This window comes from Botryllus schlosseri, chromosome 12 (genome assembly GCF_051294905.1).
Source record: "Botryllus schlosseri isolate E-star chromosome 12, Bs_hap1, whole genome shotgun sequence".
Taxonomy (NCBI): domain Eukaryota; kingdom Metazoa; phylum Chordata; class Ascidiacea; order Stolidobranchia; family Styelidae; genus Botryllus; species Botryllus schlosseri.
Window position 1 is genome coordinate 20940650 of NC_137247.1, and position 27634 is coordinate 20968283.

A 27634-nucleotide genomic window follows, 5' to 3' on the forward strand; every position below is an offset into this window, starting at 1 on the left:
TAGGCTCCCAGCTAGCACGCCCACTTGGTATCCAGGTGGAATTTAAGTGGTTAGGTGGGATGGATGATCGGAATGGGTTAGTAACATGTAACCCACATCGAAACCAAGCGGGATTTCCATCCATAAAGATGCGCGGTTATACCATACCAATCCCAGGTAGATTGCAATAAGTCTCTTCTAATTGTACCTATCAATTTGAACTCGGGGAAGGTTTACTTGTTGAGTTTTTGATATCAAATCATCTTGAAACATGAGAAACCCACTTACAGAGGAGCTCAGATTTCCCATATATCACCCACACAGGAACCAACCTTATTTTCCATTAATGTTATTTGGTTTATTTCATCGAATAATAAAGGTGGTTCCGTATGTAGTAAAGTTTTCTAGCTATTATGCTATCCCTGTTGGTTGCTCGAACCTCGAACATTAAAACCCCTACCATGCTTTACCTCGTCCATGTGATTTGAACTATTTAAAATTGACCGTTTGTCACACTGAAGTGAACTTAAATTTCCGTTGCTAGAGTACTCAATTCCTCACAGCGTGCGTTATAATTTTCTTGCGTAGATCCCATTACCTTTATATCCCTTATCTGTATCTATTATTTTTAACTCAGGATTAATTTTACTCGTAAAATTTCTGTGGTCAAATAATTGGAACTTGTTATTTTCGCCAATGAAGAATGTCGACTTTTCATACGGCTCCCACATGTGACCGAGTAGTTTTCCGAAATAGATGCTTCTTTTATATTTTCCTACGGCAAGGTTTGTTCATCTATATCTAGTAAAGTCATATTATAATCGGTTTCCGATTTATTCATTTGCGATGCTGGTCGCTGGGACATTTCCAAATTGAATTCCACCTCCACATGAATTGAATTCGGGTACTGGTGACGATAAGCGCCTAAGAATCGGGCGGCCTCGGTTCGACTCCCGTCGGAGGTTTGTCCAGGCTCCTCTTCCTGCGACATGAGACCCGAGAATGACTCGACGAAAGAATGCACTCACACACAAGTTATGGAAATCGCTAGCAAGGGCCCTGGCCTCGAAAATGATGAACATCGAGAGTAACTGTGACGGCGGGCACTCTAAGCCGAGGTAGATGTCAGTCTAAAAGACGGCAACTGCGCGTCGGTCGGCATCCTCCTATCTGTTCATTACATCGCTTTCTATCTTATCGTATTGTACATTGTGTGTGTCTTGTTCAGTTGAAAATATAACCCAACGATTACACTTAAACACAGTGATGACGGCCTCACTCACCCACCGTAAAGGTTATTATATACTCAGATTACCGTATATATTGGTTTGCGTGATTGGAGGTAGCAGGTTCCAGGTATGTACTGTACAGTATACAATGTTAAGTTAACTAACGTGTAGGGTTTACCTAACATCGCCTAGCACATCTCTATGTCAACTTCTCGGCCCACTTACACTGCTACAAGAACCGGGGTCGTAATATTGTCTTCGCTGCCAGCTAAGTGGGTTACCCACATGGTCCCCCAGAAAATACCTCTGTAATATGGGGCCAAAAATGTACGGTTCCCGCTTGGTTTCCCCAGCTGGTTACCACAATTCATCTCACCTTGATACCTTGTGGTACCCAAGTAGGCGTGCTACCTGGGCTATTACCTCATACCTGTTGAATTGGCGTTGTTCTACATGTAAGCGTCATTTATGATATTTGAGCCGGGATTTCATTTATTGTGATTAATTGATTTGGCCTGTGCTACACAGCAAAATTAATTGTTGCCCTATCTTCGTTGTTATGGACGTGGTATTCTGCAAACTTGTATATATGCCTATACCTTGCTTCTGAAGCAGTTAAAGGAACTTGCGTTCCTGCCTTGACAATAAACCAGCTCACACTTGGTAGTTGTTGCGATTCTGCTGTTACAATACAGCAAGGTAATCTCCCACATTAATAATTCTTTTAGCGAAATGTTATTTCTCACAGTGTCCAATTTCATTGTACGACAATATAAGTAACCAACACTACGTGTTCTTCATTGAACAAGAAGCTGACCAAAAAGGATTGATTAAAATTGAACGAGGACGTGTCCGATTGAAATTCCACGTCACATGAGGGAAATTTGCGTCGTGTCACCAGAAAATGTCAGAATTGCAAGAACGAGTGCCCATTCTCATGAACCCTCATATCGTGACTTCGGAAAAGATAGGAAAGCGTGTAAAAAGATACAACATATATGGGAGAGCAGAACCAAAAGATTCGTCTGACAGCGGTGCAAAATCTTTGCACCCTAGAAGTTTCGGAGAACTGGAACAGCATATTTCTACGCTCCCTTTGTTTTAGTCGTAAGAGCTTGGTAGCTTTCACACCCTATTTAACGTCCACTTGCGAATGAATAGAACTTTATTAGTTACACGAGCTTTTGGATCGCCGCTCCTTCATCAGGCGTTAAAGCGAAATTAACGCAAAAAGAGCAACGCAAAAAGATTTTCAATTTGAACATATGCATAATTACATCATAGGGAATGATGATTTTTAGATTCCAAAGTCGCGTACTTTATGACGTCACAGACACTATAATATCAAGTTTATATTCGAAATGCATACAGTAAGTTGTGTTCCTAAAATTGAATTCGACAAAGTGTTTATATGGTAATTCACATGCACAAAAGGTATCAAGTGTAGTATTCATGGTGCAGTGAAACATATATCCTCTATCTATATTCAGCCCTTTTCGGAAAGTATCAAATTTGTCAATATATCTTTGCTCAGTAGCCTTGCGGAGGGTAGAGTCTTCAATGTTCCCGACCAATACGCTGATTGTCATGTCGTTCTCCTAGTGTCCAGCGGAAGAAAATGATCACCGACAGGCTTTGATTTGTTACCTTTCGGGATATCATGCCGGTGACCATTTACTCTCTTGTGGAGAGGTTGACTGGTCTCTCCAACGTACCATGTATTCGTACATCCTTTTCGGCATCGAATCAAATATACGACGTTACTTGATTTACAAGGAAGACGGCCTTTGGTGTTGTGCCTGGCCCGTCCTCTTGCAATCACGGTACTGTAATTTAGAATATCAATATTGCAGCAAACAATACGTTCATGTTGCCAAATTTATTCCACTCGAAGCTTTTCGACTAGCTCTCTTCAGGAGCGAACGGCAGTAAATGAGGTTAACCAAGTCTCTGGCCAAATTAAATGATCTTCACCCTTCTTTGAGGTTTACTGTTGAAAAAGAGAACAACAATTCGATGAACAATAATTTTATTACATCTGTCCGCCGTAAGAATACATTCAGTGGTCAGCCATGTTTCCTCTAATTTTTGACGAATCTGCGCAGACTCACCACCTCACTGCGCAGACCCTTGGACAACGGTGCGTAACGACTAAAAAAAGAGGCAATCACTTCGGATTTTTTGTGCGCAACTTAGATTTTCTGTGCGCTGAGACCGTCTCAGCACTGCTCATTTGCGCACGTCCGTAGCTTAGAGGGAACATTGGTGGTCAGTATCTTTCATGGGATTCGTTTTGCCCCGTGAAACGTTAAATCAACTTGAAAGGCCGAACTTGTGTACGGCAATTTTGTTTCTTTTTCAGGAGGCAGCGCACATGGGGATTTGCCAACGTTACAGGAGATGATTCGCAATCTCTTTCCACGTCCCATGTCACGATACGGCACGGCAAAAACCGCAGTTCCGCAAAGTTTGAAAGAATGCCCATACGTCTTCATTCGAAAGGATGCACATGCACATGCACACCGACCACCGTTGACCAAACCTTACGATGGATCATAAGGTTCTGCAGAAATCGGCGAAATCAGTTACGCTATTGGCGTCCGACAAAGGGAAAATACCGGAAATTTGAACAACAGTGGATCAATCAATTGATCTATTTATATATAGCTGAGGCACTGTCGTGCCTGGCTGCGGTTTTGAACTTCTAGCTTGCCAGTCATTTCGTCATAGATAACGTTGATATGCAGCTGATCAATCACTTATCTCTTTGTTGAGCACATCAAATATCAATAGTTTATAGCATGTGTTTTAAATCACGCCTCCACATTTTGCGCAATACTGGATAAAAGTTGCAGTCAAAAGTGACATGAAAAAATGGCAAACTTTGCAATGTAAAAGTTCTTCAAGCAGCTTAAAACATCATACGGCATAAATTCTGAGTATTTACGAAGCTCCCGGAATCTGTAAAAAAGATGCAAAATCTTGCCCTATTAATTACTATGTTAGTATATTGACTCAGCTGGGCATGTGAGGGCATCTGCACGACATTGATGCAGACACAAATACCAGAATAATGAAAGTGAACCACTCGGCGTTTGAAAAGCTCGTATTTTCACGTAACTTCGAGTTATTGCTGCGCTTATACCGAAGTCACCATACGTCTTCTTTTAAAAGGAATTGTCCTCTTTCTTGACTTTTAGAGAGTGTCTTCGGAGGACGCCCAAATGTCATCTTTTTTGAGATTTTGTCCTCTTTTTTGAGAGTTTTGTTTAAATACAGGGTACAATTCGAGTGAGATAGGGTCAATAAACACTTAAGTAACGCTCCGGCGGCTTTTTCGGGAGCTGAGCCTGAAAGTTGACCTTTTTTTAGTCAACCAACCACAAAGTCGTGGTAAATTTACTATTTTGTCCTGATTTTACTCCGTAATTGTAGGTCGAAAAATTTTGAAAAGCTGTCCCTTTTTTCTCATTTCCAAAATAGGGTAACCCTAGTTTATAGCGTGTCCTGTACACATTCAAGTCAAAATACAAGCCGATTCTACTATATAATACTGGTCTGCTCTCGAGATAACTATACATATCGACCCCGCCAACCGACAAAATCTCATCGTTTGCCGTTTCATGTTGTCTTCTGTTACGTTTCATTCAGCGTGTATGCCACAGGCCGAGGTGCGGGTGTTCGATTAAACGAGTACTCCATGCCGTTTCGATCTATCCCTCTCTTCGCATTTTATCATAATTTTGTGGTGTTTTGAAAATCTAAATTGAGCCTAACTGAATTAAACACGGCTTTATAGCAAACAAAATTCCGGCTCATTCAAAAGTAGGTTTTATTCACTAAATTCCAAGTACGTTTTGGTGGGACAGTCAGAGTCGGACACAGCGCCATAGTTGGCTTTGTAATACCCGAGTATGGCCTACAACGATTCCAAAAGTTGCATTGGGTTCGATATTTATCGTGCCATGTAGCTCCAAATATATATAATAGTGGCATTATATGTGTAAAGCAACAGGACTGGAAGTAAGCACGGAAGCATGGACCGACAAGATGGCGTAATGGTTAAGCGTCCGGCTTCTTGATCGGTAGGTCGTCGGTTCGATTCCCGGCCGGGTCAGACCAAAGACCTGATTAGTAACACTGGTATCCATGGCTTCCCTGCTTGGGTGGTGCATGACTTAGAAAGCCGTAAAGGCTATATCTGCACTTCCTTGTCCAGCGGCATATGCACATCATGCACTAATGGTATGCATATGCGCAGATCGTGTGTATGTGTATCATGAGTCGGTGTATATGCCGCAAAAACATCAAGGACAAAAATAAACTACGTTCTTTCCTTTCCTTTCAACGCGTAATTCGTTTACAGATAGGATGCAACTTCGTCTTATAACAAATCTGTGAGACGATGATAGCAAATCGCAATGTTGATTCCTAAATTTATTGAGTACACTATCAATCTTACGCAGAGGTGGTTAGTAACGAAGGACGTAGTCAAGTAGTTTTCCTCTACTTCTGGTTACTCAAGTAGATCTGATTTTCTCTACTTCTACTTCGTAATGTTTTGTGATCTACTTACTTACTTTTCGCTATTTTCAGTTTGTCAAGTAGAAGTAATTTAATCCCCCAATACGAAAGATAGTCTGAGGAATTTCGGGGCCGTTTTCACGTAGAACCAACATTTGATATTCCTAAAAGTCAAGTAAAGACCAGAAATTTTGTTGCGCTTCGCGCACAGTAGTTATGGAGTCACAAACATGTTTTCACGAAAGTATCAGTGAATATAATTTAGGTATCGGATTGCTTGGTTCCGCTCACTCCGCACTGTAGCCCATATCAAATATTTCATCACAGTGAATATGGCTCATCATAACTTTTGAAACTACCGTTTCGCAATCTAGCAATTACCTCTCATATCGTAAGCTAGCAGCCCATGACGTGTCCTGCTAATCTGGAACATCCGTTTTTTTTTTAACATGACACCTGTTTTAGCAGATCACCTTTGAATATTTATGGACAAAAGACATGAAAGATATTTTCCGCTTTAAAGAAGTTGTATTTCTATGTCACTTACAATTCCGAGTATCAGATATTGAGTTCTAATTACTTTCAGTTGTTATGTCTGCAGAACATACATGTTGAAGCACAAAAGCAAGTGTAGTAATGCCTCTATTTTCCGAAATAAAGCTACACTAAATATAAATTTTACGATCCTCAATATTTGTTATTAACGTATACTAACCACGCAAAGTGTTGAAACCGTATCCGATACAACTTCTCCGTATTGCTCTTCGCCTAATCTTGGGGCCATTTTCATATCAATACTATAATTTGCATCCCATGATGCGGAAAAATGCTTATTCTGTCGAAAATTGGTACCTCCTGGGATGCATCAATACGAATCAAGCTCTCTGCACCTTCCACATAGCTCAATTTGCAGCTTTTGACAGTCCATTATGCGAACGTATTAAGACTGTTTTCAAAACTACTTACTTACTTGAGTAGATTTAAAGTCAGTCAATTCTACTTCTACTTCAAGTAGCTTAGGGTGGCTTCTTGAGGAAGTACTTCCACTCGTACTCGAGTAGATTTTTTCGTCGCTACCTCTACTTGAGTAGCTTCCTTGACTACTTTGACCACCTCTGATCTTATGTTGATGTTCTGTACCTCCAAAAATGTCTCATAAATATATGTATTGATACGAAGAGCTCAATGTGGAGGTGCAGGACAGCCATAAAATCGACCATGACATCTTATTTGATTTGCATTTTGAATGAGCCCAAGCACGCCTGGGCGAGAAAAATTTTAAAGACTCATTGAGCGCTCCTCTCCACGGAAAACTTTAGTAAAAGGCATCTTTCGTTTATTTGAAATCAAAAAGAGGCGTTTCTTACACGATGTAAGATTTAACATTATCATGAAAACTAAATGATGCAACACATATTTCATCATACTATTGAGCGTAAGGGAACATTACATACAGCACAAACTTAAGAGAATGTCTTCATTGAATGCAAGCGGGCCAATTATAATCTCGTCAATGTTGTTTCAATCTTTGGAAAGGCATCTTTCGTAAAATTGAAAATAAAGAGACGTTTCTTAAACTTTTTGCGGACTAACATCATCATGAAACATAGTGTTACAAAAGTATTTGATCATAATATTGACTGTAAATTGAATTTTGATGAAAATTTCGGATCATAATCGTTTAGGTTAATTCTAGAAAGGTTCGTCTTATTTGCGCCAGTGTTGCAGTTGTGATCGGTCCAAGTATATCTTTCTGTTGGTTGATTTTGTTTTGTATTCGTAAAGTGATGGACTTTTCCAGCCAGAGGACACTCGGCTGAACTCCCTCGTACACGCGTCTGTTTCGCATTCTCCATACTGCTTGCTTGAAAATTGTAATTATTTGAAGCAGTGCATTTTCTTTGGGCTGTCAGGCAGATTCAGCCCTACGATGAGCTTTTCTGAAGGCTGCGTTGAAGATTCGTTTGCCGCTTTATCCCAGGCTTGCAGTAGTCGGGTTATAATTGCTTTGGTGACTTGACATCTGATAAAGAGGTGTCTGGTGTTTTCGATGCCTGTGTTACAGAATTCACATTCCGAACTGTGCGTGCCAAGTCTTTCGTACATTCTGTCTTTTGTATATAGGGTGTTATGCCCAACTTCCCAATTAAAGTTTCGTTCAGCGGGTCTAAGCGTGTTGCTGAATACATTCTTCCAGTTCACCCATACGGGTGCTGGATCTCGGCTTCTTTTTCGAGCAATTACCTTCTTGTAAATTGCTCTTAGGCTTTCTTTTTGTATCTCTTCTTTCGTTATCTGATAGTTTTCTATAACTTGCAGCATAGATTTCCAATGTTGAAGCGGATCGAAGGCGTGCGGTCTCGCGTTGTTCAATCTGTAATCTAAGAACTTTGAAAAGGTTATTGCAATCTGTTGTTCTACCCTTTTTGTCCATTCGTTGTTGTCGCTCTCTGATGTTTTTAAGAACTTGATCGCCGGTTTTATAAACTGTAGGTCGAGCTTCGTTGGGATGTCTAAGAGGTCAAGTCCGCCTGCGATCTTGTCTTTGACGATCGTTTCATATTCAACTCTGGCGTAGTTGTCGAAAAGCGTCTTCATGATTAGTTTTTTGAGCTTGCTTCTTATCTCGAGCGGCATCGGTTCAATAATACCTAGGTAGACAAATTTCGGGAGTATTTTTGTTCGAATCACAATTACCTTTTCGTCGACCCTCATCTTCAGGTCTTTGGTTTTTCGACATATTTCAGCGGCATCATCGTAGAGTGATCTCCATGGTTTTTTGTTTTGGCCTTTGGTTAACGAAATCCCCATTATTTTTATGTTGTCAACCCACCTTAAGTTAGACCCTGGTGTGCTGTCATCTGGTCCAAATTGTATCCCTTTCGTTTTTTCCTCGTTCATCTCCAGGTTACTTGCTCGCGTGAATTTCTTGATGATTCCGATGCAGTATTCGGCGTCTGCTCTGCGCGAAGTCGTCAAGGTGATGTCATCGGCGTAGGCTGGTGTTAGGATTTCTTTCCTCATCCCTGACAATTTATATCCAGCGGTTTTCTTATTCAGTACCTGGAGAAGAGGTTCCGTGGTCAGGGTAAATAAAATCATTGAAATAGGATCACCTTGTTTTATTCCTCTTCCTATTTCGATCGTGTCGCCGATTCGACCATTGACGGATATTCGTGCTGTGCTATTTTTGTACACATTTCCAATGTACGTTAGGGCTTTGGTTCCAAAACCCATTTTCTTTAAAACACTCAGCATGAATTCGTGCGAAATTGAATCGTAGGCTTTCTTGAAGTCAACAGATACAATTGTCCCTTTCTTTCGTTCTTTCATGTTTTCGGAAATCTCTCGGAGTAGAAGGTTCAAATCCTCTATTTTGTTGGGCCGATTGACGTATTGATGTTCATGAGAAATTTTTGGAAGAAATTTCTGGATTCGAAGAGTTATTATCTTACTTAGGATCTTATAATCCACGTTCAGCAACGTGATTGGTCGATAATTTTTTAAATTGGATTTGTCTCCCGTTTTATGTATTACTTTTACAACGCCTTCAAGGATTTTCTGATTGATCTCATTTCCCCCATACAGTTCGTTGAAAATTTCTACCTAATCATATTTGATTGTGTCCCAATTCCATTGGTAAAATTCCGCACTAAGCCCGTCTGGTCCGGGCGTACGGCACTTGTGTTGACTAAAAACCGCCATTTGGACCTCTGCTAAGGTAATTTCAGAGTCTAGTTCACTGACCTGTTCGTCGGATAGAGTTGCATTGACGTGGGCAAGAAAGTCCTCGGAGCATTTCTTATCGATCGGTCTGTTTTTGAATAGATCCCGGTAGAACTTGGCTGCTATCACTCGTTTCTTGGCATGATCGGTCGTCTTCTTGCCGTCTGTGTCCACAAGCTCGTTTATGTATGCGGGCTCTCTTCTTTCCCTTATTTTCTCAAATAGTAATGACGGTATTTTGTCAAGGCAGTTTTCGCTTTCAATTTTGGCTTGGAGTTGAAGTTTTTGAAGGCTTTCAGCTTCCAGATTCCAAATTTTCTTTTTTGCGCGGCGGTATTCATCCAGAAGGGGTTTTCCTTGGTCAATCTCTTTCCTTATTTTATTCAATTAAATAGTATATTCATATTGAAATGAACCCGAATATTTTCGGCTGACACTCGTCAGGGGTAATCGTCAGCAACTAGTAGAGAATTGGAAAGAACATTGTATATCAACAATCGTATCACAAAATATGACGTCACCAGCATGAAATTTCGAATGAGAGAGCGTTCAATGTACTATTTTTAGGTGATACACGAACTCCTTTTGTTGACAGAGTTTTGGTTGGTATTAACTCGCTTCACCCGGCCTTGCAATTCACAATAGAAAAAGAACGCAATAACTCATTATCATTTCTGGACGTATTAGTTGAAAAGCGCAATACCAACAAATTTGAAACGTCTGTTTTATCAAAATACACCAACCAAAACTCTGTCAACAAAAGGAGTTCGTGTATCACCTAAAAATAGTACATTGAACGCTCTCTCATTCGAAATTTCATGCTGGTGACGTCATATTTTGTGATACGATTGTTGATATACAATGTTCTTTCCAATTCTCTACTAGTTGCTGACGATTACCCCTGACGAGTGTCAGCCGAAAATATTCGGGTTCATTTCAATATGAATATACTATTTAATTGTATATTGAAGTTCTGTACCTCCAAGAAGCTCTTCAATTATTTTATTCAGATTCTCCAGCTCGGTTTCGAGCTTAATGCCTTTCTCTTTTCTCAATCGATTCGCTTGTTTTATCGCAATTGTTTTGATTTTGTCTTTTATCGCTATCCACCACTCTACTTTCGTTTGACATAAAATAGGGTGTAAGGTTTGCCATTTCTCCCATCTTGATGCCAGCTCATTTTGGAAGTGGTCTTCTTGATATATCATGGTGTTGTTCTTCCAAATCTTTTCTCCGATTTCGCGTTCTTGTATTACTGTTTTCAGGAGGACTGCATCGTGGTCGGAGTATGGGCATGATCTATGCTCGCACGATTTCAAGGTGATGGATTCGGACACGTATATTCGGTCGAGTCGTGATTGCCCACCACTGTACTTGTATGTAAATTCTTTTTTGGTTCGGTACAGACTTCTGAAGGCATCCTTCACTCCCGTTATTTTCAGGCTTTCTTTTAAGGCCTCCGTATCTTTTTTGTCTTTCAACGGAACCGTGTTGATCCTGTCAATCTCTGGTTCTTCAACTGAGTTGAAGTCTCCGGCTATGATCTTATTTGATGATTTGAACGTGCTTCTGGCCATCCTATAGAATTGTGGTCTTTTCTTTGCGCTGTCAGTATGCGCATATATGTTTGTCAGTTGTAACTTGACGTTTCCTATTATTGTATCAATGTTGAGTATTCTTCCTTCTGGGTCTTTATGTGTTCCGCTTATTCTTATATCAGGCCTTCTCGGGGCCTTCTCGTAATTCGTTTACAGATAGGATGCAACTTCGTCTTATAACAAATCTGTGAGACGATGATAGCAAATCGCAATGTTGATTCCTAAATTTATTGAGTACACTATCAATCTTACGCAGAGGTGGTTAGTAACGAAGGACGTAGTCAAGTAGTTTTCCTCTACTTCTGGTTACTCTAGTAGATCTGATTTTCTCTACTTCTACTTCGTAATGTTTTGTGATCTACTTACTTACTTTTCGCTATTTTCAGTTTGTCAAGTAGAAGTAATTTAATCCCCCAATACGAAAGATAGTCTGAGGAATTTCGGGGCCGTTTTCACGTAGAACCAACATTTGATATTCCTAAAAGTCAAGTAAAGACCAGAAATTTTGTTGCGCTTCGCGCACAGTAGTTATAGAGTCACAAACATGTTTTCACGAAAGTATCAGTGAATATAATTTAGGTATCGAATTGCTTGGTTCCGCTCACTCCGCACTGTAGCCCATATCAAATATTTCATCACAGTGAATATGGCTCGTCATCATAACTTTTGAAACTACCGTTTCGCAATCTAGCAATTACCTCTCATATCGTAAGCTAGCAGCCCATGACGTGTCCTGCTAATCTGGAAAATCCGTTTTTTTTTAACATGACACCTGTTTTAGCAGATCACTTTTGAATATTTATGGACAAAAGACATGAAAGATATTTTCCGCTTTAAAGAAGTTGTATTTCTATGTCACTTACAATTCCGAGTATCATATATTGAGTTCTAATTACTTTCAGTTGTTATGTCTGCAGAACATACATGTTGAAGCACAAAAGCAAGTGTACTAATGCCTCTATTTTCCGAAATAAAGCTACACTAAATATAAATTTTACGATCCTCAATATTTGTTATTAACGTATACTAACCACGCAAAGTGTTGAAACCGTATCCGATACAACTTCTCCGTATTGCTCTTCGCCTAATCTTGGGGCCATTTTCATATCAATACTATAATTTGCATCCCATGATGCGGAAAAATGCTTATTCTGTCGAAAATTGGTACCTCCTGGGATGCATCAATACGAATCAAGCTCTCTGCACCTTCCGCATAGCTCAATTTGCAGCTTTTGACAGTCCATTATGCGAACGTATTAAGACTGTTTTCAAAACTACTTACTTACTTGAGTAGATTTAAAGTCAGTCAATTCTACTTCTACTTCAAGTAGCTTAGGGTGGCTTCTTGAGGAAGTACTTCTACTCGTACTCGAGTAGATTTTTTCGTCGCTACCTCTACTTGAGTAGCTTCCTTGACTACTTTGACCACCTCTGATCTTATGTTGAAGTTCTGTACCTCCAAAAATGTCTCATAAATATATGTATTGATACGAAGAGCTCAATGTGGAGGTGCAGGACAGCCATAAAATCGACCATGACATCTTATTTGATTTGCATTTTGAATGAGCCCAAGCACGCCTGGGCGAGAAAAGTTTTAAAGACTCATTGAGCGCTCCTCTCCACGGAAAACTTTAGTAAAAGGCATCTTTCGTTTATTTGAAATCAAAAAGAGGCGTTTCTTACACGATGTAAGATTTAACATCATCATGAAGACTAAATGATGCAACACATATTTCATCATACTATTGAACGTAAGGAAACATTACATACAGCACAAACTTGAAAGAATGTCTTCATTAAATGCAAGCAGGCCTATTATAATCTCTTCAATGTTGTTTCAATCTTTGGAAAGGCATATTTCGTATAATTGGAAATAGAGAGACGTTTCTTAAACTTTTTGCGAACTAACATCATCATGCAACATAGTGTTACAAAAGCATTTGATCACAATATTGATTGTGAATTAAAATTTTGATGAAAATTACGGAGCATAATCGTTTAGGTTGATTCTAGAAAGGTTTGTCTTATTTGCGCCATTGTCGCAGTGGTGATCGGTCCAAGTATATCTTTCTGTTGGTTGATTTTGTTTTGTATTCGTAAAGTGATGGACTTTTCCAGCCAGAAGACACTCGGCTGAACTCCCTCGTACACGCGTCTGTTTCGCATTCTCCATACTGCTTGCTTGAAAATTGTAATTATTTGAAGCAGTGCATTTTCTTTGGGGCTGTCAGGCAGATTAAGCCCTACGATGAGCTTCTCTGAAGGCTGCGTTGAAGATTCGTTTGCCGCTTTATCCCAGGCTTGTAGTAGTCGGGTTATAATTGCTTTGGTGACTTGACATCTGACAAAGAGGTGTCTGATGTTTTCGATACCTGTGTTACAGAATTCACATTCCGAACTGTGCGTGCCAAGTCTTTCGTACATTCTGTCTTTTGTATATAGGGTGTTATGCCCAACTTCCCAATTAAAGTTTCGTTCAGCGGGTCTAAGCGTGTTGCTGAATACATTCTTCCAGTTCACCCATACGGGCGCTGGATCTCGGCTTCTTTTTCGAGCAATTACCTTCTTGTAAATTGCTCTTAGGCTTTCTTTTTGTATCTCTTCTTTCGTTATCTGGTAGTTTTCTATAACTTGCAGCATAGATTTCCAATGTTGAAGTGGATTGAAGGCGTGCGGTCTCGCGTTGTTCAATCTGTAATTTAAGAACTTTGAAAAGGTTATTGCAATCTGTTGTTCTACCCTTTTTGTCCAGTCGTTGTTGTCGCTCTCTGATGTTTTTAAGAACTTGATCGCCGGTTTTATGAACTGTAGGTCGAGCTTCGTTGGGATGTCTAAGAGGTCAAGTCCGCCTGCGATCTTGTCTTTGACGATCGTTTCATATTCAACTCTGGCGTAGTTGTCGAAAAGCGTCTTCATGATTAGTTTTTTGAGCTTGCTTCTTATCTCGAGCGGCATCGGTTCAATAATACCTAGGTAGACAAATTTCGGGAGTATTTTTGTTCGAATCACAATTACCTTTTCGTCAATCCTCATCTTCAGGTCTTTGGTTTTTCGACATATTTCAGCGGCATCATCGTAGAGTGATCTCCATTGTTTTTTGTTTTTGCCTTTGGTTATAGAAATCCCCATTATTTTTATGTTGTCAACCCACCTTAAGTTAGACCCTGGTGTGCTGTCATCTGGTCCAAATTGTATCCCTTTCGTTTTTTCCTCGTTCATCTCCAGGTTACTTGCTCGCGTGAATTTCTTGATGATTCCGATGCAGTATTCGGCGTCTGCTCTGCGCGAAGTCGTCAAGGTGATGTCATCGGCGTAGGCTGGTGTTAGGATTTCTTTCCTCATTCCTGACAATTTATATCCAGCGGTTTTCTTATTCAGTACCTGGAGAAGAGGTTCCGTGGTCAGGGTAAATAAAATCATTGAAATAGGATCACCTTGTTTTATTCCTCTTCCTATTTCGATCGTGTCGCCGATTCGACCATTGACGGATATTCGTGCTGTGCTATTTTTGTACACATTTCCAATGTACGTTAGGGCTTTGGTTCCAAAACCTATTTTCTTTAATACACTCAGCATGAATTCGTGCGAAATTGAATCGTAGGCTTTCTTGAAGTCAACAGATACAATTGTCCCTTTCTTTCGTTCTTTCATGTTTTCGGAAATCTCTCTGAGTAGAAGGTTCAAATCCTCTATTTTGTTGGGCCGATTGACGTATTGATGTTCATGAGAGATTTTTGGAAGAAATTTCTGGATTCGAAGAGTTATTATCTTACTTAGGATTTTATAATCCACGTTCAGCAACGTGATTGGCCGATAATTTTTTAAATTGGATTTGTCTCCCGTTTTATGGATTAGTTTTACAACGCCTTCAAGGATTTTCTGATTGATCTCATTTCCCCCATACAGTTCGTTGAAGATTTCTACCAAATCATATTTGATTGTGTCCCAATTCCATTGGTAAAATTCCGCACTAAGCCCGTCTGGTCCGGGCGTACGGCACTTATGTTGACTGAAAACCGCCATTTGGACCTCTGCTAAGGTAATTTCAGAGTCTAGTTCACTGACCTGTTCGTCGGATAGAGTTGCATTGACATGGGCGAGAAAGTCCTCGGAGCATTTCTTATCGATCGGTCTGTTTTTGAACAGATCTCGGTAGAACTTGGCTGCTATCACTCGTTTCTTGGCATGATCGGTCGTCTTCTTGCCGTCTGTGTCCGCAAGCTCGTTTATGTATGCGGGCTCTCTTCTTTCCCTTATTTTCTCAAATAGTAATGACGGTATTTTATCAAGGCAGTTTTCGCTTTCAATTTTGGCTTGGAGTTGAAGCTTTTGAAGGCTTTCAGCTTCCAGATTCCAAATTTTCTTTTTTGCGCGGCGGTATTCATCCAGAAGGGGTTTTCCTTGGTCAATCTCTTTCCTTATTTTATTCAGATTCTCCAGCTCGGTTTCGAGCTTGATGCCTTTCTCTTTTCTCAATCGATTCGCTTGTTTTATCGCAATTGTTTTGATTTTGTCTTTTATCGCTATCCACCACTCTACTTTCGTTTGACATAAGATAGGGTGTAAGGATTGCCATTTCTCCCATCTTGATGCCAGCTCATTTTGGAAGTGGTCTTCTTGATATATCATGGTGTTGTTCTTCCAAATCTTTTCTCCGATTTCGCGTTCTTGTATTACTGTTTTCAGGAGGACTGCATCGTGGTCGGAGTATGGGCATGATCTATGCTCGCACGATTTCAAGGTGATTGATTCGGACACGTATATTCGGTCGAGTCGTGATTGCCCACCACTGTACTTGTATGTAAATTCTTTTTTGGTTCGGTACAGATTTCTGAAGGCATCCTTCACTCCCGTTATTTTCAGGCTTTCTTTTAAGGCCTCCGTATCTTTTTTGTCTTTCAACGGAACCGTGTTGATCCTGTCAATCTCTGGTTCTTCAACAGAGTTGAAGTCTCCGGCTATGATCTTATTTGATGATTTGAACGTGCTTCTGGCCATCCTATAGAATTGTGGTCTTTTCTTTGCGCTATCAGTATGCGCATATATGTTTGTCAGTTGTAACTTGACGTTTCCTATTATTGTATCAATGTTGATTATTCTGCCTTCTGGGTCTTTATGTGTTCCGATTATTCTTATATCAGGCCTTCTCGGGCTCAGCAGTATTTCAGTGCCTGCAGAATTTTCATCGTACGAGTTCCAAAAGGATCTGCCACTCCACTCTTTTTCCCAAATCAATTCTGTTTCTAGGGTGGTGTGGGTTTCTTGCATAAAACATACATCTGCATTTGATTTCTTGAGATAATCAAATATCAGGGATCTCTTCGTGCTGTTATTTAGGCCGTTTACGTTAAGCGTTATCACTGTCAGTCGATCCATTGTTCTTGTTAGGAAAAGAAATCTCGACTTCTGCTTTCTTGCGTGCTGCAACCCGGACAGTCGCCTTTTCCTTTCATTCTCGTTTTCTTTAAAAGGTTGTAGCAGCATTTCGCAATGATCCCTTCTCTGCTGCACATCGGGCATTTGATCTTATTGCTCTCGTAAAATTGTTTTGCAGTTATCACAAATTTAATTTCTCTATCGCAACAGGAGCGTATCACTACGTGTTCCATGCCGCAGTACAGGCAATCGTAGATGTTTCGATCGTCAGGCAAGGTTATTGGCCTCTTGCAGCTTAAGCAGCAGCTCGATGTCATTGGTTCAGCAATCGACAGGCTCACGGCCTTTCTAGAGGGTAATATAATTTCGTCGGATTCGGCGCTTTCTCGACTCCTTTTATTGGCGTTCTTGGTGTTCGGATCTGGTTTCGACATGTTGAGCGACGCCCGTTCCGTGTTCTGCTCATTACCTTTTAAGGTAATGCTTGGCTGTTTGACGCGGTCTTGATTGTCAGCTTGATTGGTCTCGGTCTGGCGATTTTCTTCCTGCGAGGGTGTGGTGCAGGTTTCTTGTGCTGGAGGTTCGTGGGAATCCTTCCCTATCTCTTCACTTTCGTGAGAACTTTGTTGTTCCACGTCTTCATCATTCTTGGTTTTTACCATAACCTCTATTTGGGGGTTTCTTGCTGGACATTGTCTGTACAGATGTCCAGGCTCATTGCAATATCCACACGTCTGTGTCTGCCCGTAGTATCTCACATATATTCTTGTCGAGCAGATCGTAATGTAGCTCTTGATCGGGTTTTGTTCTAGGGCTTCCCTACTCAGTAGGATTCTTCTGATTCCATTCTTGATTCCTAGTTTGTTTTTCTGGTGCGTTATCTCACTGATCTGGCCTTGATGTTCTTCAAAGTATTTCCTTATGCACTCGTCTGTCATTCGAATCGGTACCCAATTCAAGTAGACTGGCATCTTATCACGGACATAGAGTCGGTGAGCTGGTAAGGAGATTCCTTCGGCTTTTAGCTCATTGATTCTTCGGTTCGCCTCTACGGCGTTTCGTCTTTCATCAAAGGTCAGATCTATTTGTCCTGTCGGAAATTGTACAATTCCGTCAAGTACCCTTATGGAGACACCAATTGTTTTCAGAACCTCCAATAATTCCTTTTCTTCTGGGAGCTTGCGGAACTTCAAACCAAGATCACACGTTCTGTCAACAATATCGAGTCCTGTTGTAACCGTCGCATATGTTTGCAGGGCCGCACCCTTTGCCACATCATCCTCTGCCATCTCACTTCAACCTCAATACCACAGCGCTACAGAGCGCCGAGGTTATCACCCCTTCTACTACTACCTTATAACAGCCAAAAAATTCCTTTAGTAAAAGGCGAAAGTTTTGTTCGAATGATGAAGAGAAGCCAGAGTTAACGATAAATTGAAAATTTGAGCGACGCCATTTGGGCGAAATTACCAAGATTTACGGTGAGTATGATAAGAGATTAGTATTGACCGGCCGCTGCCGTATTGGGTTGTAGCGTGGCTCAAAATGAGCTGCGACTTCAGACGCTTTGTTCATGGCTGTAATGTGACTGAACTCACGATTACTGAAATCTTTCGAGTTCGAATAGGGTGTCTTCGTGAGAAAAATGGCAGCCGCTAATATTTTTCACACTTTCAACATTTGAGACCACATTATATTTAGAGCGCAGTGCCCCTTTTAGGAATTAGAACACTGTACAAGGTACACTATGCGTTTGAGTTGATGAAAATAATAGCACTGCCGATTATGCTTATGATTAACGATGCTTGTCTTGATAATCGCTTCCTGTAAGCGCATTCTACGTCAAGATTTTTAATTTATCTTATGATGAGGCAAGTTTGAGCCAAGCCCAAGACAGTATATAGAAGAGATCAGGCACAATAATCGCTTAAATATTTATATGCTATACTCGTAGCAAAAAGAGAGTGTGTTTCCATACCGGTGTATCACCTCTGGTATACGAATGTGTATATATACAGTATACACCCATGGCATACCTAACCATATATCGCGGACTTATACCGCGGTATCAATCGATCACGACATATTAATCCAAATTATCCAAGCATGTATGAACGTAGGAAGGTAGTCAGGTAGGCAAGTAGGATTTATGATATAATTCTGAGTTAGGTTCTGTTTTTGTGTACCACCCTTTTCGGCCCTTTGGTGCGAATACACAACTTTTCGGTAAGAGTGTGTGGTATCTTTTGAAATGATTATTATTGACAAATTGTTCAACAGAAAAGGTTCATCTCGAGCTCATATATACTGCTCCGTATATAGTCCGAATTCCGTATATGAGAGGTCTTTCAATTATCCTAACCATACATGCAATCACCCTATGCGTTGTGATTGCAAACAATTTGTTTACTCTATTATAGATTTTTTGATGTCACGATAAGAGGAGCGCGAAATGTTTTACCATCATCAAGGGGGGTGGGGGGGGGGGGGGTGGGGGATCTGATAAAGTTTGAGATAACACGGCGTTAGATGATTCGCGTACTGAAACAGGGTGGAAATTTGTATCAGCGAGCAGAAAGCAGAGCGGAGAGATGCGACTAAAATGTAATAGACGATAGATGTTGTTTGTTTCTGTGAATAGGTATAGTCAATTTCACCGGGTTACTTTTTCTTATGGGGATTTTGATCAAATGTTACCGACTCTACAGCCCTGAAAGCAGTAGTCGTCTCATGACTTGTAAATATGACATAGCAATTCAATTTTCAAACAAACAACCGCAAAACGAAAATTAAACCTGGTTAACAAACAACATACTGTATAATGGCTATGTGAATATTTGCCCATATTTTGCCATAGCATATTTCGGAAAAATAACACGTGAGCTACTAAGATATCAAAATTCGGTGTATTAGATAACATGCAAATAGTAATTCACAGGAAGCAGTATATACCAGCATTCTCTGATCTCATAAAATTTCGGAAGGCTGCTCTATAGAACTGCTGCGAACCAGTGTTGGGATGACTCGAGACAACTTTTTCAGATGACTTGACTTGACTCGAGTCACTTTGAAAAACTGACCTGACTTGACTTGTCTCGGCTTCTGAAAAATGTGGCTTGACTCGAACCTCAAAGCAAAATTTACGAGTCAATTTCAAGTCAGCAAGTAATCGGTGCCGACTACGTTGCTGCTGATATGATCTGTACGAGTAACCAATCATTCAACGATTGGGCAGCCTGGTCTTACTCAGTCTCCGACTCTCCATCGTCAAGTCACAAATAAATTGACCGCAAATGTAGCGATTAGGGCTTGCGTTGTCGCAGACTAATGATATTCTATATATAACATGACGATCTTTCTGTTCAGTCCTACTAATGTTATCGAGCCTCTTGCATAATTTATATCGGACTGATATAGCCTACCTTCATCTTACTCTCCAGCAATTTATATAGGCGCAGTAGGCCTACACAAACACTTTGATGCACTAGAAATTTAGAATCCTATCCTGATCCGGATCCGGCACTCGGGCATAAAATTATAATCCGGATCTATTCATATTTGAGAAAACTTGCCGGATTCCTCTCCGGTTAAAATCTAAAATCCTGACCCTGTACACCTCTTCTCATTGCATTGTGAAGAGGACCCTAGAGAAATCTTCACGACATAGGCCAGTGGTTCCCAACCTTTTTCATCTCGTACCTCCCTTAGCAGAAATTTAAGCCAAAATTCCCCCCTTAGGAGAAATATGCCCGATGATTAAAAAAGGTCATTTTTACCGCGCAAACACCTGTTGACTGAGAAAATAAGACAGGCGGTACCGGGCGTTTTTTCTAGCAGTGCTGTAACAACACTTTGTAGACCTACAAAAACAATGTTCTTGGTCCCAATCAAACAAATTCTGGAAGGCTTGACTCAACAGACCCCCACACTTCCATTTGTGTTTTCGGCTTACCATGCACCAATCGCTAATATAACTGCTACGAAAAATCAGCATGTATAAATTTACTGGTCTCGCGATTTTTTTTCTCAAGTTTTCGTATGCATTCTACTAATAATATTGGTACTTTCATATATAGCAGGGTTGACCAGACTCGAGTCTGACTCGAGTCACCATTTTCTGATGACTCGACTAGACTCGAGTCATTTTCTCAAAATACGGGAACGACTCGACTCGAAACAATCTGTGTATTTGACTCGAGCCAAGCCATACGATTCGAGAATATAAGACGGCCAAGAACGACATTTCATTGTAATTTTGAAAAACAGTAAAGTGACCACCCTATTGGAATTTCGTTTATTGGTCCTGGTACTTGAAAATGCGACAAGAAACTGCTCGAAGTGAGGAAAATTAGTTAGGCTATATCATAAATCCAAATCATTCACTATCACCAAACAGAGTTATAAAAAGTGGGTTTAACATGACGTCAACTGGAAACTGAGAAGTCAACACAATGACTTGGACTAGGACTCGAGTCAAAACTACGAAAGTGAGATTGACTTGTGACTCGGAGCCTCGTGACTTGGTTACAGCCCTGATATATAACATACTCGTGATCAGATTCCCTGCTGGAGCTCATTGAAATTTAGGACACCCATTACGTTTCAGCAACATTGTACCAAGTTTAACATATGTCTTTTTTCGATCGGGAAGCTGTTCACTAAAAATAAAGCAAGGCTAGCGATCTCTTTGACTTGAATCGTTGACCTTGGAATATTCTGTCACTGTCTGAAAATGTTGACTTGATAAGATAAATACTTTCACTAGAGGCCTTGTTGTGATAGATTCAGCACGACATTTGCTCGCTTAGGATATATTTGATTGATAGGCCGTCGCTGGTCTACAAAATTGTCTTGCGAACTGAAGCACAGCTAAACTAGTTTAAAAAAAAGGGGGGGGGGGATTTGGATGTGAAAAAGAGATATCAAATAGAGTTTGAACATACTTTCAGCTAAAAAAAAACAGCCATAAGGAGCATACGTTCGGATATAATAACTGGTTGACTAGGCTACATGACAGTTCGGACATGAACAATTTGTGAGATCCGTTACAATTGCAAAGTGGAATTCCTCCCTGCAAATTGCAAAATTCCCCCCAAGGGGGGAATTCCTCCCCGGTTGGGAACCACTGACATAGGCAGTAACTAAATAGTCAACCTCGTTGGGAATTGATCTCTCAACCCAATGTTGCTGAAGCTGTGGAACGAATCGCTATATGCTATTTCACCACTATGTCTGCGATTAGCAGATTAGTGTACTGTAGGCACTCGGGTATACAATAATTCTCACGTACCAGGGTTGTAGCCAAGTCACAATTAAGACTCTGGGTCACAACTCACAAGTTAGTCTCACTTTTATAGTTTTGACTCGAGTCAAGTCCAGTCATTTTCAACTCACCACCGGGTCAAGTCCGATTTCAAGTTAGCGAGCAGAGGGCCGAGTCCGAGTCATGGTATTGTGACTTGAGTCCGATTCCAAGTCATTGTGTTGGCTGCTCAGTTTCCAGTTAAAGTCTTGCAAACCCACTTTTGTAACTCTGTTTGGTGATATCGAATGGTTCGCATTTATAATATACTAATTATCCTCACTTTTAGCAGTTTCTGCTCGCATTTTCAAGTACCAGTACCAATTGAAGAAATCGAATTAGTGTGGTTACTTTACTATTCTTCGAAATTACAACGAAATGTCGGTCTTGGCCGTCTGTGGTTCGAGTCATGTGCAATGACTCGAGTCCAAGTCGACTCACTACACAGATTGACTCGAGTCGAGTCGAGTCATTTCCAGATTTTGAGAAAATGACTCGAGTCAAGTCGAGTCATCAGAAAAACGCGACCCGGGACGGACTCGAGTCATTACAACCCTGCCACGTAGGCTACTCTGCTAGTATTGGCTACTCGTTCGTCGGGTTACGCTACTCACAAACGAGGAGGGGTGCCACTCTGCGCGTAATCTATGAGGTCATTTGTTCGGATTGTTATTTAAATGGCATTTGTATGCGTAATTGTGAGAATAATGAAACACTTGTTATTTCGATGTAGACAGTATTTTCGACTCATTATTGACGTTCGCTACTAATGAGAGTCAGTCGAACAGCTTTTAATGTATAAATTACCAATATGAAGTTATAGTTTCGCGTGGTTCACAAACTATAGGCTAGTTTCAAGAGGTCTATGAAAAAGCCGAGGAAAACCGTGTTGATTACGTTTCAAGGTCAATACAATTATCGATATCATAACAGTAGTTGAAATGGAAATTAATGCTCAGGATTTCTGGTAGCCTATGGCATTTCTAGATGTTATCGCATGCCGTACTTCTGTAAGTCTAATTCCATTACGTCATTTGCCGCCGAATTGTTTTTGCCGTTATTTTGACATCGTAAAATAAATTCAGTGCCACCTGAGTTAAATGTTAACTAGGCTACCTTACCTTGATAGGACTAGCAGATACAATATAATTGTAAAATACAAGATATAATACGATTGTAAAGCATTTTTACAATGCTCCAAGATCAAGCAGTGTGAAGTCACTAAAGTAACTTATTAAACTAAAACCAAATTAGTGCTCAATTGTGTATAGGCTGAATTCCACTCCATTCTAGCATATGGTTGTCATACGTCCGGAATTTCACCGATTGAACTGCGTCCTGGGTGGAATTCTAAAATATGCCTAAATGGATGGAATTTCGATGGCGTGAAATATAGGCTTAACTTTTTCTCGTAAATCAACAGAAACAATATTATTTCAGGCAGATTACATGCTACTTGAAGATTTTTTTCGCGCTGCGCGTCGTTTATTGTCGCACACATTGATTTTAATATGAGGATCACAGCCCTTGCAAAAATGCAATCAAAATGAATACCAATAACTATCATTGACTGAAATAAGTCTAATTATAATCGCAATTATATGAGGACGGTATATTCCTAGAGTTGTGGCCAATCAAATGCTTTGGTCAAAGATAGTGGTTCTAAACCTGGGTGGTTTGGCTTTATTATGGAGTTCGCGAAGATGATGAACGTAATCAGTTTCCAAAATAGGCCGTGAGAAAGTCTGGGCAAAGATGCTGACCGTTGTTCAGTTATCAGCTTATCAAATTTTGAGCATTGTCAAATTAGAAACGGAGTCGCAACAATAACAGGTTGAAAAACTTCGGATATGCAATCTGCTGGTGCGGACCGGCATTTAGCCCCATAGTCTTATCGGTATGGCATGAACATGACTTTACGATGTGCGACGACGTTTCTTGCATTTTACAAGTCATAAAACTCCACCTTAGATCATGTGGGCGAAGAATGGATCAAAATTCTATAGTAGTAGATGGAAGAACCAATATTATTTACAGAATACACTCACAAAATTTAACATCCAGATGCATATTGTAAGCCGTCATGAAGTTGCATCGATTACCCTGTGGTGGGCCCAAGGTCTTTGCTGTGTTGATGGTGTTGTTTCCGTCCAGGTTACAACACTCAACTTGGCTCTTAAACCCTATCGAGACCACCACTGGTCGATAGGCAAAACTTTGCTAATGCGACGTCATATTGACAGACAATGTGTCATACCTCATTTTAAAATCTGCTAGTCGGCGCTTAAGAGTCTCCGGATTTAGTGCCACAAAAACATGGTAACCCTATTCTAGCAAAGGTTTGTTATTCGATGAAGATTCCTAGCTTCCGAAATCCAGGATACTATAAAAAAAAATTGCAAAAGCTGGAAAAACTTTCCGTGCTGATTACTTGATTTCCGGATTCTTTTGAAGGGTACAACCAACTTATTTCAGATGATATACTGGCAATGGCAAAGGAGAAGCATGACCTACATTTGAAATATTTCGAAATGAAAGCGGCGCAGAAATATGAAAATTGCATTGAAGAGGAGAAAGCAAAAAATGGCTGAAGAATTACATGCTGCAAAAATGATGAAGTACATATAAATAAAACTTTTTAGACATTCTGTCAGAAGAACCTGGTATTGAATGACACGACCACCTGATCTTACTCGTCAGTCTTCATTTTTCGCTTGCTAATTTTGCCCAAGTTCCATTGCTTGCCAGTGTGCAACAGTGTAGGACTGAGCACAATGATTCGCGTTATCGAATCTGAAATCAAGTATTGCTGCTATTTTGTATATGACCGACCGTTCTGTGGCTCTATACCGGTTAGTATTTTCAACTTCGGGAACCTTAAAACCTTAATGGGCCCATTCACAGCATGCATGAAATATGTGTTATTATGAAAACGACAAGTCGTGATCAACTCGCCGCTATCTTAATAAAATGAACCCGAATATTTTCGGCTGACACTCGTCAGGGTTGATCGTCAGCAACTAGTAGAGAATTCAAAAGAACAGCGTATATCAATAATCGTAACACTAAATATGACGTCACCAGCACGAAATGTCGAATACGAGAGCGTTTCAATGTACTATTTTTAGAAGATACACGAACTCGTTTCGTTGATACAGCCTTGGCTGGTGTATTTTGATACTGCTAGTTGCTGACGATTACCCCTGACGAGTGTTAGCCGAAATTAATCGGGTTCATTTCAATATGAAAATACTATTCAATTGTATATTGAAGTTCTGTTCCTCCAAGAAGCTGTTCAAATATTCACATTTGCAAGTTACTGCAACGTAAATTTCCCTCCTGAAGGGTTCTAAAAGTTCGTGTCGGAAAGGGTATAATTTTGGGTCACTGCGGCACCTGAGCGATCTGTTAATATGTTTGTATTATTTGTTGAAGTAATGACAAAAAACATCCTAAGCGTTCCGCGCTATTTCTTGTGGATAGATTTTACATATCCACAGTCATTGTGTTGGGTACATTACAGAGATGAGCATGGATTAGGATTAGGTTTTGAAAAAACCGGATTTGTGAAATTTTGTCGGATTTGGATTGGATTTGGATTAGACATTTTTTTCAGAACGGATTAGGATTTGGATTGGATTTATGTATTTTCTGGGAGATTGAAATGTCGTGTGGCGAATGGCGACAAACTTTATTCAGATCAGTTAGTAATGTACTTATGGTTACTAGGTTATCTTGAATGAAGTGAATCGTTGGCTGTGAAAGAAAATTTTCGAATCCCACCATTGCATAAATTAGTTTTTTTTTCTGAATTCCCAATTGGAATCGGATTAGGATTGAACATGGACTTGAATATGAAAAAGTTATGGATTAGGATTTGGATTTGGATTTGAAGGTTCGGATTTGGATTGGATTAGGACATAGAAATTTCAAATCCGCTCATCTCTGGTACATTACCCAATAAGCTAGACAGGCGGAAAATATGGCTTGATCATGAAAATGTGCCGCCCTCTGTATTACACAAATTAGCTAGAATCCATGATAAGATTTGTAAGACTGATTTCTCTGGAAAACACCGTCGCAGACAGTTGGTATGTTTTAGTGTAAGAGTGTGCAACGAGCGGATGTAGGCCTACGAGACACATTCATTTCGAGGCCAACCCGTTCTGCATCTAGACTAGGGTTGCCATACGTTCGGAATTTCCCGGACATATCCGGAATTTCACTGTTCAAACTAGCGTCCGGGAGGAATTTCTAAAATATGCCAACTGTCCGGAATTTTGAAGACTTGACGTTGGCTCATAATTTTTTCGTAAATAAACATAAAAACATTATTTTTGGGAATATTTATGCTGATGCTTGATAATTTTCTTCTCGCTGTGCGCGATTTACTATCACATTTATTGGATTTAATATGGGGACTATACCACCCCCGCAAAAACTGCAATAAAATATAAATAAAAACACCCTTCATCGACTGGAATAAGCCTAATTGTAATCACAATTATGGGAGAACGGTGTACTCCTAGAGATCGTTGAGGCCGTTTAAATGCTTTATTCAAAGAAAGTGGTTCCAAACGTGGGGGTCGTTTGCCTTCATTCTGGGGTTTGCGAATATGTTGAACGTAATCGGCCCGTGAGTAGGGCTGGGCACAATGATTCGCGTACTCGAATCTGAATCGAGTATTGATTGTAATGATTCGAGTCGAGTAGTAAAAGACGATTTTTTCGAGTATTGAAATTTTACGCTCCTCGGCACTGGAAGTTAATTTTTCAACGAGAATAATAGTTTCGACAGTAATTTCACTGTTGAAGCCTTGAAACCTTGATTGGCCGTATCTTAGCATACGAAACATATAGTACAAAGGTACGAACGTTACTGGAACTAGCACATTTTCGAAGTCATGATCGTCGCCCAACATTGTCACCCAGTCCAATAAAATCGGTATGGTCGAAAAAATACCAAAGTATCTTTAATATGATGGATAACAGGCATTTTATTCTTTGTGGTGGCATAAATGGTACATATTTGAACTTTAACATATCACGTTCCGCTATGACGTCATAATGAGTGATACTCGATTACTCGACTCGACTCGAAGCATATTACGTGATTCAGAATCGAATCACTCAGGTACTCGATTTTGCCCAGCCCTACCCGTGAGTAAGTCTGAGAAAAGGTGCTGACTTCTTTTAGTGATCAGCTGGTCAAATTTTATCTGGGCCACGAAACATTTTCAAATTTCAGATGGACTCGTGACCATAAAAGGTTTGAAACCACTTGATGTGCGGTGTTAAAAATCCATGGCGCGCACCGGCATAAGGCTGATAAACAATCTTATCGGTGGGACATGAACTTGACTTAACGATGTACAATTACACTCCCTTTATTTTCGAACTCATCATCCTCCACTAGTTATACCGCTAACTCTGATCATGTGGGCGGAGAGTAGTAACTATATAGTAATATATGGAACAACCAATATTATTGACAGACTTAATTCAAAAAAATTTAACGACCAGATGAATATAGAAACGAGATTTATATATCAAGCCCCCCCCCCCCCCCCCACAGAAGCTGCATCGGTTAACCTATGGTGGGCTCGAAATCATTGTTATTTAGGCCGAAAGAGGCTGAAAATGTGGTTTCGGTCCCGGACACACAGCCACATACTCCTGAACCGGATCGTGACCACCTCTGGTCTCTGAGCAAAGCTTTGCTACTGTGACGTCATAAATCTCATTTTTAAATCCACTAGTTGGCGCTAAAGAGTGTCCGGAATTTGGGTAACAGAAATATGGTAACCCTAATCTAGACTCTAGAGACACGACGACGTCAAGTTTTGGCCAACATATCGCTTGGAAAGTGCGCTGCTAAAGTGACCGTCACTGGTTAGCCA

General features: G+C 40.3%; 1 protein-coding gene across 1 annotated transcript; it reads right to left on the reverse strand.

The window, feature by feature from the left end:
• Window positions 1-12786: 12786 nt before the first annotated feature.
• Window positions 12787-16709, reverse strand: LOC145452441 (uncharacterized). The gene is made up of 2 exons (XM_080330627.1): window positions 15122-16709; window positions 12787-14437 (listed from the first exon to the last, which is right to left on the reverse strand). The coding sequence occupies exons 1-2, from the start codon at window positions 16574-16576 to the stop codon at window positions 13055-13057; spliced, it is 2838 nt and encodes a 945-aa protein (XP_080186753.1). The 5' UTR covers window positions 16577-16709; the 3' UTR covers window positions 12787-13054.
• Between the last annotated feature and the right edge of the window lie 10925 nt (window positions 16710-27634).

Coding starts and splice junctions, on each gene's coding strand:
- LOC145452441 (XM_080330627.1), bottom strand. CDS start 16,576: ATGCCCGATGTGCAGCAGAGAAGGGATCATTGCGAAATGCTGCTACAA. Junction 14,438..15,121: donor CAACTCTATCCGACGAACAG/GTCAGTGAACTA, acceptor CCTCTTCTCCAG/GTACTGAATAAGAAAACCGC.